Source organism: Denticeps clupeoides, chromosome 20 (assembly GCF_900700375.1).
Source record: "Denticeps clupeoides chromosome 20, fDenClu1.1, whole genome shotgun sequence".
Taxonomy (NCBI): Eukaryota; Metazoa; Chordata; class Actinopteri; order Clupeiformes; family Denticipitidae; genus Denticeps; species Denticeps clupeoides.
Genome location: NC_041726.1, coordinates 11,045,213 through 11,057,490, shown reverse-complemented (window position 1 = coordinate 11,057,490; position 12,278 = coordinate 11,045,213). Strand labels below are relative to the sequence as shown.

The following is a 12,278-nucleotide window of genomic DNA, read 5'->3' as shown; positions in this document are numbered from 1 at the left end:
GAGGACGCAGACAGGCAGATGCTGATGCTGGGTAATGAAAGAGAAATGAGATAAAGATGGAGATGATAGCAGCCAAAGTCCCAAGTTCAAACCCCACTTACTGCCTGTGTGTCCCTGAGCAAAACACTTACCCATGAGTGTCTCCAGGGGGGGACTGTCCCTGTAACTACTGATTGTAAGGCGCTCTGGATGAGGGAGTCTGATAAATGTCAATGTAAAAGATGAAACGAAAGTTAAACCATAAAAGAGGCTAAGCGAGCAACAAGCAGGTCAAAAGTCTCAGAGACAGACCCCCTGAGAGAAAGAGAAACAGAAAAAATGACAGAGTTGGGGTGATGAGCCACGCCCACACAGCATCGCCCCGTCCGTCCACCCCTTCCCCACGCTGCACTACTCATACCATCTGTAATATTTCATATAGAGAAAGAACCTCTGCAGCTGGCACTGAGACTAATGTTATTCAGCAAATTTTGTGTTTGCAATAATGTACACGATTCATTTAAGGCCACGGTGTACCTCGTAAAACGTTCAGAAACAGTATATATTCTAAAGGACACATATTAAAAAAACAAAACAAAGGAAATCGATTTCATGTCAAAAAGAAGAACTATTGGATTTGTTCAATTTAGTGTAATTTTTTTTAACGCAGCCCTGAAAGTAAACACACATCACGTGTAGTGTGAGAAATGGAGGAGGAGGAGGAGGTGGTGGTGGTGGTGCGGCTTGACCCAGTTCTCCAGTTCTGCGCCCAGATCACTTGTGCCATTAAAGCTCGGAGGAAGGCTTCATCTCAGACATGAATCAGCGCAGACATGATCTCCACGCTAATCAACGCAGCCCTGAGTAAGCAAGGCTTCAAAACCCACCCACACCCAACCTAATCACATTCCCTCGCACAAAACACAGTCAGACGGGAGCTAGACACCCGGATGGTCTTATATAGCTTTTCTGTGACAGCTCTTAATTACAACGCGTTTACTCATTAAAGAGGCGTCCGCGTGTAAAAGCAGTTTGCTAGTAGACAAGCGCTTTTGTAGCTTGGTACAGGAAACCCAATTTAGCAGCTTTCATGAATCAGCCACTCTTACTGACATTTACAGGCATTTTCTGCTTTTAAAAGCCTCAAAAATTAAACCTGGTTGCTTTGTTGACAATTTCCAGTTTAGTGCCTTACAGTTTTGAGTCTTTGGACTGCACTGATCATATTAATTGTCAACTAAAATTGATATTAGCATTGGATTCTGGTAGCCACATCAGTTGTTTCCTGCGTGTGGCATTTAGCGGACACCGTTATCCAGAGCGACCCTGAGCCAAAGCCAATCAATGGTGACAGGGACAGTCCCCCCTGGAGACACTCAGGGTTAAGAGTCTTGCTCAGGGACACAATGATAGTAAGTGGGGTTTGTCCATGTGACTTCTTGGTCTTCTGGTTCATAGGAGTGTGTTGCCCACCAGGCTTCTACCCCCACCCCCCCACCCCCCCCCACCACACCCCCCCCCCCCCCCCCCCCCCCCCCCCCCCCCCCCCCCCCATTCCATATGGTTGAGTATGCACCCTCACGGCCATACTAACAATCGAGGCTCCTCGACTTTGCGGTCAGGTTTAAAGTTTGGTACCCTGGTGACTGAAGTTCCAGGCCAAAAGCGGGGACTCCTCTCCCTCCACTGCAATTATCCAGAGCCACATCCATTCTCTAATTACAGGTTGAGACCCCCCCGGAGCTCCAAGAACTCTGGGGTTAAGTGGGGGGCTCAGCGGCTCAGCAGCAGGATTTGTAAGAGAGGGACTTGAGCTGGTTGCAGCACCGTTAGATTATGGATTTAGTCTGATGAAATGCGATTTGTAATTGCGTCGTGCGGCGCCCAACATTTAAACCCGAAGCACTCTGCAGGCAACGCTTTATTCATTCATTTGCTTTCTTAATGTAGACGCTCATCGTAGCCCCCCAAAACCCTACGGGCAATTTAGTCACCAATGCACATAGCCAGCATGCGGTCGGTTGGTGAGAGAAAACCAGAGGGCAACACACACTAGGACCCAGATTCAAACCCCGGCATAGGAGGCGTAACTCCAACAGTGCTGCCCACTGCGCCACCATGGCCCCCTTCTACCAGAACACATTACAAGGCAATTTCAACAGCACTTTCAAGCAATCTTTCTTATAATCTCTTTTATGGGAACATGTGATTTAAAGTGTAAAACGCTTGAAACAGGAGGACACAGTTGTGGGTCGAATGTAAAGGACCCTTGAAACTGGAACAGCCTTGTTGGCCTCTTAGGTCACATCCGGCCTGCACGGTGATTAAGAAGAACATAACGCATGTCTGCTGTTGTGCAAGTGAAAATCAAAAGTATCGGATTTTATACAATTATTCAATAAGCTCTGGTGGCCACCACCACACAACATCTGGATATGTGAGATGATGTGCGCCACCGCCTGGTGTGGCAGAGACCACAGTCAGCAGCATCACCGCACAAGGGGTTTTCAAACTTCGGATAACAGGAGACATAAATAGAGCCAACCAAAAAGTTCTTCTGAACACCCTTCCGTCTTAACCTCTGACCTTCAACACAGGCTGCTACCCATGGGGACAAGGCTATCTGCCCATAGGAAACTCACATGACACGCTAAGCCCTTTTCCTGCCATTCCTGTCGGTCCTGCCTGTGAAGTTAAACACACATACACACACACACACACACACACACACAAAGTGAGACCAGCCTCCCGTATCAGTACAACGCTTAAAAAAATATATCAGTCACCCAGCAGCGACACACACACACATACACACACGCAATGTAAACATGCTCTCTTCCAGTTATTGTGTGGCTCGATGTATATTTAGCTCCCACTGGGGCCACAGAGGAACTGTGATATAGGAGAGTCAGGCGCTAATGACCAAAACGAACTGCTGCCCAGGAGCCGAGCCGACAGACGTGCAGCAGCCACTCACTACAGAGAAAACAAAGAAAAGAGTGTGTGTGCGCGTGTGTTCGAGAGAAAGTGTTTCCTTCAGAAGGTGCTGTTGAAACAGGTATGGATTTTATTGAAGAACCCACCCGTTGCATAGATTATCCAGGATTAGTGTTGCCAATTTTAAAAAAATAATAATAAATCAATTTTATCACTTGAAGAAAAAAAAAATCTTCATACAGTTCCTCACTGTGACCTAAGAGAGGGCTTAGTGTCAGAAAAGCACCATTTACAATCACAAAATGTCTCTAATTATAGTCATTAAAAAGGCAGTGGCTGCACATGAACTTTTTGCCGAAAACAAAGGAAACTTAAGGAACGTAGAACACTGGCAGCCTACCGCTCACACTGAAAGCTCACAGATGGTACGGTCTTCATTTTTCAAAAAGTGCTGCTGATATCCAAGTTGGCAATGCAATAGTAATGGCTTAAGGCACAATGGTTTGCGGCAAGGTAAAAGGGAATCTGAGCGAAAAGAGCGGAGGAGCCTTCGTTCCATCTGCAACGGACTTTTCCCATATATCCGGAAGTGCAAATTGCCATCAAAGTCCTTCAAGGGTCATCAGTTCGACACCGCTACGTGTTGGGCGGGTCTAAAGATGTGTCTACGTGAGGGACGGGGACTGCTGCTCCGGCCTGATTAAGATGCTCTGTTGGTGGGGTTGCGTCTCTGTCAGGGCCGTGGTCGTGTTTTTTGCTTGATTCGGTTTTCCTCTTCTTGTGGTAGTGATGATTTTTGGACTTCAGATGAGCTGGAAATGACCAAGAGACAAAATTTAATTAATTAATTTAATTAAACTCCAGCTTTTTACATCACCGATACTAATAAAACAATTTTGATAGATATCTGTTGAATCGTTTTTTTTATTAAAAATTCACAAAAACCTACCCATGCACTTTCAGTAAACAAATCGTTTGCTGGATATTTAATATATTCAAAATCTGGGAAAACATGATATTTGAAACTTTCCTCATTCATTTTAAAATGAAAAACTGTGTTGACTGCACATTTTTTGAGGGGCCCAAACCCTCACCATTATCTTGGTGGGGGAGGAGGGTGAGGTCTACTTTCACTCTGGGACTCGTTTTGCAGGTCTTTACAGCTCCACAGTTCTTGTGCAATATCCCTTCCTGACTGCTTTGTTAACTGCACCGGCTTTGCGATCTAAAAATGACGTCATTTTTGGAAACCAACTAGCTGTAACGGCTGCCCAGGGCCCCACTAGAATGGGGGCCCTTGAAGCCTGGAATTAAACACGAAATGACACCTGGATCAAGCGAATAAGGCCCCACAGAGACAGATAATATATTGGAACAAGAGTTCTTTTAGCTACTCCCCAGTTGGTAGTATTTGGAAAATTGATTGCATTTTTTGCTTTTTACTTTTTAATTAAAAACATAAAATTACTGAATATGCATCAGTTTATCAATCACGTTAAACATGGAAATAAATGCACTGAATAGGGAATATGTGGATAGCCAATGGGTGCAAGGATTTAAAAATAGGGTTGCCAATGCAATGTCCAGAGGACATTGTAAAACAGAAATTTCGAACAGTCTTTTAAACCATGCTGTATTAACTCTCTTCAATTACACACAAATTGCACTTAGCAATACCAAAGAAAAAGTGTATTTTGTTTCTTTAAACCTCTCCTCTCCCCCACTACACTATAAAGCAATTCTACTCATGTGGCAATTACACTGGCTACATTTACATTTACAGCATTTACCAGACGCCCTTATCCAGAGCGACTTACAATCAGTAGTTACAGGGACAGTCCCCCTGGAGCAACTTAGGGTTAAGTGTCTTGCTCAGGGACACAATGGTAGTAAGTGGGATTTGAACCTGGGTCTTCTGGTTCATAGGTGAGTGTCTTACCCACTAGGCTACCACCACACCAGCTAGCCGGTTAACCGGGCTACTGTCCATTTTCCAACCTATAAACGTAGCTCCACTGAACTACTTGGAAACACGTCCGGTTTTAAACCTACCAGTCCACTCCAGGTCGCCAATAACAATCTTATCACACAGTTCACACGTGTGTAGACTCCGCTTGTTACGCTGCCCTGCCCCCTCCACTCTGATTGGTTCCACTGCCGTTGGTTCACCCTGTCAAATTAAATCATAATCGCAATAAATAAAGAAATAATATATATATATATAAATAAAGATAACCATTAAAGAGTCAATCTAGCCCTTTAGCAAAACAACAAAATGACTTTGCTTCTTCCGCTTTGATCAAAGTGATAAATAAGGATGCCAGCTTAAAAGGTGCTTGTGAGAAATGGCCGCTTCTCAAGTGTATGAATTAAAAGGCAGCAGTAATTAGGCCATTATTTATTCAGAAGCAATAACCCCTTCAGCGTTTATTGCGGGTGCGCCACCCCATCAACTAGGCTTTCCAGGGGCTCATCCTGCCTGCTTTAAATTCAGCATGAGAAGCAAGCAATGGAAAGTGAGAACATCTAACTTGTAACGCACCTTCTGTAGGCTCTCCAGGATCTGCAGCGCTGGTGTGAGAACATTCTTCTCCCACTCCGAAACATCAGTCACGTCCAGGCCAAAGACTGGTGGCACATTGGATCCAGGCCCTGGAGTAAAGGCAGATTAGAGTCTCTGTAGCCAAGACGGGTAAGAGAGCATCAGAAGTCTTAATGAAAAAAGTGAAAGTCAAGTGATTGTGATACACAGCAAGGACAGCACACGGTGACAAATGTGTCCTCTTCTTCTAACCAATCATCCTTAGTGAGCAGTGGGCAGCCACGAAAGGCAGACCGGTGTGTGGGGACGGTGGGGTGGTAGTAGCCTAGTGGGTAACACGCTCGCCTATGAACCAGAAGACTCAGGTTCAAATCCCACTTAGTACCATTGTGTCCCTGAGCAAGACACTTAACCCTAAGTTGCTCCAGGGGGGGACTGTCCCCTGTAACTACTGATTGCAAGTCGCTCTGGATAAGGGCATCTGATAAATGCTGTAAATGTAAAATGTAAATGCTTGGTGGTTCAGGATTCGAACCAGCAACAGTCCAATTACAGGCCCACTGCTAGGCCATCACGGCTGGACAATTAAACACTGGATACGGGCGTCTGATAAATAAAAAAATAAGTAATTGTAAACCATTTCCAATTTCAGCAGTCAGACCCAGTACAAATATATTTAGATTTTAGCTTTTGGAGATTATATACAATCTCACAAAAGTGAGTACACCCATCATATTTCCATAACTGTCCAAATTGCACCCAATTAGAATAGCTAAGGACACTTTTCAAGTCTTTAATTGATTAATTCTTCTTTCAGAAACTGCAGCAAGCAGCAGAGCTGTACTACGAATGTCTTTTAATCAGGTATATTGGGGTGTAAATGGGGGGAGGGGGGGTATACACTCTCGCACACCATTTAGGCTCAAAGTGTGCAGCTTTTCAAAGCTCTTTAAAAAGGGCAACGTATAGAAATGAAACACTGCAGCTGGCAGCGCCGGCGCGGGTGCACCGGGTGCAGAGCGGAGCGCTCAAAGCCTGCTGACTCACAGCGGCTCGATAATCTCCCCCTGCGTTCTGACGGAGTCAGCACCGCCAGCGCTGCATGCCAGCAATCAGGCCCCAATGCCTCTATTGATCAGCGAACAATGAAGCGTCAGACGCGTTAGCGCCGGCGGCACAGGAACAGACATGTAGACAGAGCCTATACGGAAACACACACATACACACACACACAGACATACCAAACACACACAATGGCATCAGTGTTACTCCACTGTCGATTATCTTTGCGACCAGCATAATGTGCGGCTGACGCGGTTGTTGGATTGTCGATGAGAGAAAATAAAGCCCCAGTTGAGGCCTTTAATTTTAGATTTTTTTTATTGTGTAGTGAGGTATAGGTTTTCACTCCAGTTTATCCACTTAAACAAACACTCAACGCCAGAACCCCCTGACATTGGAACCTATAAATACCTGTGTAAAATAGCCTTCTTTGGTGAGAAATGCATGGCCGTTCGCGTGCCCCTTGACCCAAACATGACATCGCACTGAGGTCACACCCCAGAACAGGGTTCACAGGCGAGTGCAGCGAATGCCCAAATCCTATTATGTGAAGTGAAGTGATTGTCACATGTGATACACAGCAGCACAGCACACGGTGCACACAGTGAAATTTGTCCTCTGCATTTAACCCATCACCCTGAGTGAGCAGTGGGCAGCCATGACAGGCGCCCGGGGAGCAGTGTGTGGGGACGGTGCTTTGCTCAGTAGCACCTTGGCGGATCGGGATTCGACCCGGCAACCTTCTGATTACGGGGCCGCTTCCTTAACCGCTAGGCCACCACTGCCCCATAGGGCCACCACCTATTAACTCCAATGACTCAATTATCCAAATCATTTAAAAAGTTAATCTCCTCCAAAAAACAAACAAAAAAAAAAACCCCAAAAAAAAGTGAAAACTGGAGGTGAAGAAAGGACATTTATATAATAACCCCCCCCCAAAAAAATCAATCAGGATGTCTGACACTTATTACTCTGTTCACTCATTGTAGTGAAAGCGTGGGCAGCCACTAGGCTGCACCACTAACAAGGCAGATCCCCGGGTGGGTGGTCTAGCACTTGACAAAATGCATTTAAACGAGTCAGGATAAGGGGAGAAGTGTAAAAGATGGGCAATGCCAGAAACTGGACGGAGCCCACAACACCGGCAGGCCCGTTCAGGGATCTCGCAGATTCCACACTCTTGGGATTTTCCACCTTAGTGGCACAAGAGGCCTGTGACCTCTCCACATGCCACAGACTACAGGGAGAAATCCCGAATTTCCCAGTTCCACAATGACAAACCATTTTCATTAAATCGACATAACAGACTGGTAACAACAGTTTTTTTGGCTTCATTCTCATATCTAAAGACAAGTGATTGTACCAAATTTGAAACTAGTAGCCACTCACTTAGCTTGTTCACTAGTAGAAAGTACAAAGTTAAAAGAAGAAGAAACTGTTTGGAAGTTACCATTAACTTGAAGTAAAGTCTCGGCCAAAAGTTTTGAGAATGACACAAATACAAAGTTTTATTATGGCAATTTGCATAAACTCCAGAATGTTATGAAGAATGATCAGATGAATTGCAAAGACCCTCTTTGCCATGAAAATGAACGTAATCCTGCAAAAAAACTATTTCCACTGCATTTCAGCCCTGCCACAAAAGGACCTGCTGAGATCATTTCGGTGATCGCCATCATATGGGTCGCAATCAGCCAGGATTTGGCCCAGAAGTTTATTGACAGCACGTCAGGGCGAATTGCAGAGGTCTTGGGAAAAAAAGGGCCAACACTGCATAAACTTGATGTAATTGTCAATAGATGCCTTTGAAGCCTATAAAATGCTTGTAATTATATTTCAATACACCACAGAGACAACTGACAAAAAAAAAAAAAAAAAAAAAAAAGACCTAAAAAGATCTTATGTGCGGAAGACCCTGTTGAATGGCAGCTCTCTCACACTCTAGTTCTTCATTCCAGATGTTTTGAATGCAAACCCATCAATTTGTCACATGCACCAGCATCATTTAAAGTTGTGTTGTCTGTTTATTAATGTAGCTCCTGAGGACTTCAATGTCCTTACTCTAACAAACAAGGTGACAAATAATGCCCAAAGATTTTACAAAGATCGTAGATCTTACAGTAGATCAACTACTCAAATGTTTGCCATTTCTCAGGTCAAGTTCTTTTTAAATAGTTTTTCTATTGGTTGTTGACAATGCGCATCATAATTTTCACGAGCTATAACCAATAGTTGTAAAAATAAACCATGGCAGTGGAGAATTTTATACTTGATCAGACATATGTTGTGCTGACGACAGTGAACATAATGGGAGAGCAGCTTTGTACAATTTTTATTGTAGTTTAAGCAAAAAGATAAAATACATTCTACTATCCTAAAACATCATGCATGGTGCAGATGTTACAGATGTCGGGTACTCAAACGGTTTGGAATTTTCACTCGTGTGTGTGTGTGTGCGCTGTACTCTGCTTGAAGCCTTTTCTCATAGCTACAGCCGAGGTGTCTCTGCTACAGTAGACTATCTGATTCCCGCTCAATATAATTAGTGATGTTAATTGGAAGCAACGTTTGCTTACCTACCTACCCTGAATGTCACTTGTAACTTTATCGTAAGCTTGACCCCAAACGAACATCATTAGCTGTGTTGTTATTGCTACGTCCACAAGATCCCCTGAATGCCGACTCACGCCATAAAAGGCGGAGTTGAGGGCGTGTTCAGAACAGCGCTTTTTAAGGTGCTTAAAACCCAAACGCCGAATGGCGTTTTAAAAGTGAGGTGATTGTCACTTGTGATACACAGCAGCACAGCACACGGTGCACACAGTGAGATTTGTCCTCTGCATTTAACCCATCACCCTGAGTGAGCGGTGGGCAGCCATGACAGGTGCCCGGGGAGCAGTGTGTGGGGACGGTGCTTTGCTCAGTGGCACCTCAGCGGCACCTTGGCGGATCGAGATTCGAACCGGCAACCTTCTGATTATAAGGCCGCTTCCTTAACCGATAGGCCAGCAATGTCCCACTTTTTCCCACCACTTTTACAACTAAGCAGCATAAAAAAAACGCTGTCGGTGAGGATTTAACTGCTCAATAGACCTGTGCATTCATTGATAAACTAGAAGGAGGGATGGAATGGGGCGGATGATAGTTTTAGACTTTTCATTTCAGGGGGGATGACATCCCTCCTCAACTCGAGTACCGGCTATAACATCAAACCTGTTACGTCCTTTGTGCCGTAGAGTGGTTTGGGGGTGCTCTGTGTCTGGTGTGTTTCCCTTTTAGGCTATTTGCTGGGAGCAGATTGGGATTGATTGTTCCGCCTACCTATTCCCTCATCATCGGTCTGCCAATCGACTCATCAGACAGGAGCATTTAAGGACAACTCCAGAGATTTGAGATTGGGGGCGTTGGAGAGAAATTAGCGAAAAGCCTTTGTTGCGTGTTAGAGTGGTCAGTATAGTTGTGTTTTCGTTGTGGAAATTGTACAGTCTCTCCTTTTATGGTGTGTTGTTCCTCCTGTGGGTTGTTGTTATGTACAGCACTCTAGGTTTTGGTTTGTTGTTCACTTCTCACTGTAAATAAAAGCACAATATTTCATTTCGGCCTGGTACGTGTGTATTCCCGCCTCACACATCCCTCTCCTTCGTTGTCACGTTTCCCCAACCCCTAGACGGGGACGTGACACCTGTTCCTATCATAATGCAGCAGCTTGGATTGTCGCCTTTTGCTAAACAACTGAGACAATTGGAACATTCCACAACTTTACTTTGATTTAGGGAAATTTGTCTTTGACCAGCAGATCGTTTGAAAACCGTGTGACGTAAAGACGGCATAAGGTGCTGGGTACCATGATCGACCACAACAGCTTCAGGTGGACCTTCTTACTCTTGAAGAGTGATGGACAGCATACTTTGCAAGGGTTTTGATGACCTATATGATTTAAAACTGAACGGAGGTAAAGACTATGAGCAATGCACTATGAAAGTCTGGCATTGCATTAAAACACGACTATATGCAAAAAGTTGAGAAGGGTTGAGATCTGGTGACTGTGGATGTCCTCTGGATAGCTACCTCAAAAAGACATTTTCTAGCATCGGATAAATGGACACACAATCAGTGATCTGCTGATCTGCCATGACCCTTCCAAACAACGTTCTCCACCCCTCTATCCAGTTTGGTTTCTCTTATTCTGCACGTATGCCTGATGTTCCTGTAGGAACGCGGCCCAGTAAAACAGCTGTTGGCAAGTCCTCAGAGGTTGGGTAAGAAACACCCTGTAAGAACATGCCTGAAACAAAGCTCCAAAACACAGGCGCGGGGTAAAAGGCACACAACGAGGAGGCTTCCTTTGTATGGCTGGCCAAAACCCGCACACACACTCTCAGACGGCTGCACTTAAATCACCGGCCGAGTTTCTGCTTGCAGGGCTGGTCGTCTTTTTGTCTCCTTTTGTGGTCCTCAGACAACAGCGGCAGCAGGTGGGCGTGCAGTCAGGCACCTGCTCTACCTGAACTTCCCCCCCTTTCGCCCCCTCTGTGGCTCTTTATCCTCCGCTTTCTCTCCCTCCGTGGAGTGGCTAAAGAGAGCGGGACAGCGGGGTAGCGGGTGCTGCCCCGGGGGCTGGCAGATGCAGGGTGGAGGTCCTGCTCTTCTGGAGCTGGAAATCTCAGTGAAATCTGAGTCGAATAATCCCGCTGGCGGTGGAGCAAAGACGAGAGGGGGGACGCCCGACCGCAGCCCTCTCGAGTGTCCGACTTGAAAAAATGAGTTCCCCCCACCACCAGCACCACCACCACACCGCCTACTCCAGTTCCAGCAGTCTGTCAAGCAGACCCCAACGCTCGCCGGCTGCTTCCCGTCTCCACAGAGACACGCCGAGCCAAGAGAGCTCATGGCCCTGTCCACACCTGCTACTGTGTGTGTGTGTGTGTGTGTGTGTGTGTGTGTGTGTGTGTGTAACCACACCTGTTACACCAACAGCTGCAGCCCTGGGCCCGTCATTACAGCACAGCTACATAAACAAGGTTTGTGTCTGAATATGATCATTTATAAGAGTGGTGTCTGTTTATGCTCATTTGGCCCTCAAATATCATTTTTAAATTACTTTTACATTCTAATGAAACATTATGTATTCACATTCTAACTAGTTTAAGCAAATAAAAAAATCTGCATTCTTGTATATATTAGTGAGAACTAAGAATTCAGAATAAACCTTTTACCTAAAGAAAGAAAAAAGGTAGACAAAGATTTCATTAGTCCAACAAGTGAATAACACATTATTGTTACATTAAGATCATTACGTCCCATTGAGCAAGTCCAAAACTCCATACTAACATGTTTTTCAGTATTTATGAAACCATAATATTAAACAAAACTAAATACTATTTCTGGAGGAAATACTGGCAGACGTACAGACTGGAGAATATTCCACAATATAATGACTAGTACATCACGTCCTGCATACTACTACGATTCACTCGAAAGTGTGTTGGGAAAGCACATATACTGACTATGCTGTAAATAATGTGTGTGTGTGTGTGTGTGTGTGTGTGTGTGTGTGTGTGTGTGTGTGAGAGAGAGAGAGAGAGAGAGAGAGACACACAGAGATAAAGACATCAGAGATATAATGTCCACTTCTGCACGGACATTGTCCCAAAATGTCACAGCTGGTGCTGTGTGATAACAGCTGTTCTCATTTTTCCTCCCTCACTCCTTCAGACAGACAGACAGACAGACAGACACACACACACACACACAAGTA

The 12,278-nt window shown here is 45.0% G+C and overlaps 1 protein-coding gene across 2 annotated transcripts in view; it reads right to left on the bottom strand.

Moving 5' to 3' along the window:
• Positions 1–3,018: 3,018 nt before the first annotated feature.
• Positions 3,019–12,278, bottom strand: part of trit1 (tRNA isopentenyltransferase 1) — a 37,486-nt gene continuing 28,226 nt past the window's right edge. For both annotated transcript variants that reach the window (XM_028963863.1, XM_028963864.1), the window contains 3 exons: positions 5,459–5,568; positions 4,969–5,086; positions 3,019–3,728 (listed from right to left, as the gene is read on the bottom strand). In XM_028963863.1, coding sequence (XP_028819696.1) covers positions 3,553–3,728; positions 4,969–5,086; positions 5,459–5,568 — 404 coding nt within the window. In that variant the 3' untranslated portion in view covers positions 3,019–3,552. The remainder of the gene's footprint in view (positions 3,729–4,968; positions 5,087–5,458; positions 5,569–12,278) is intronic.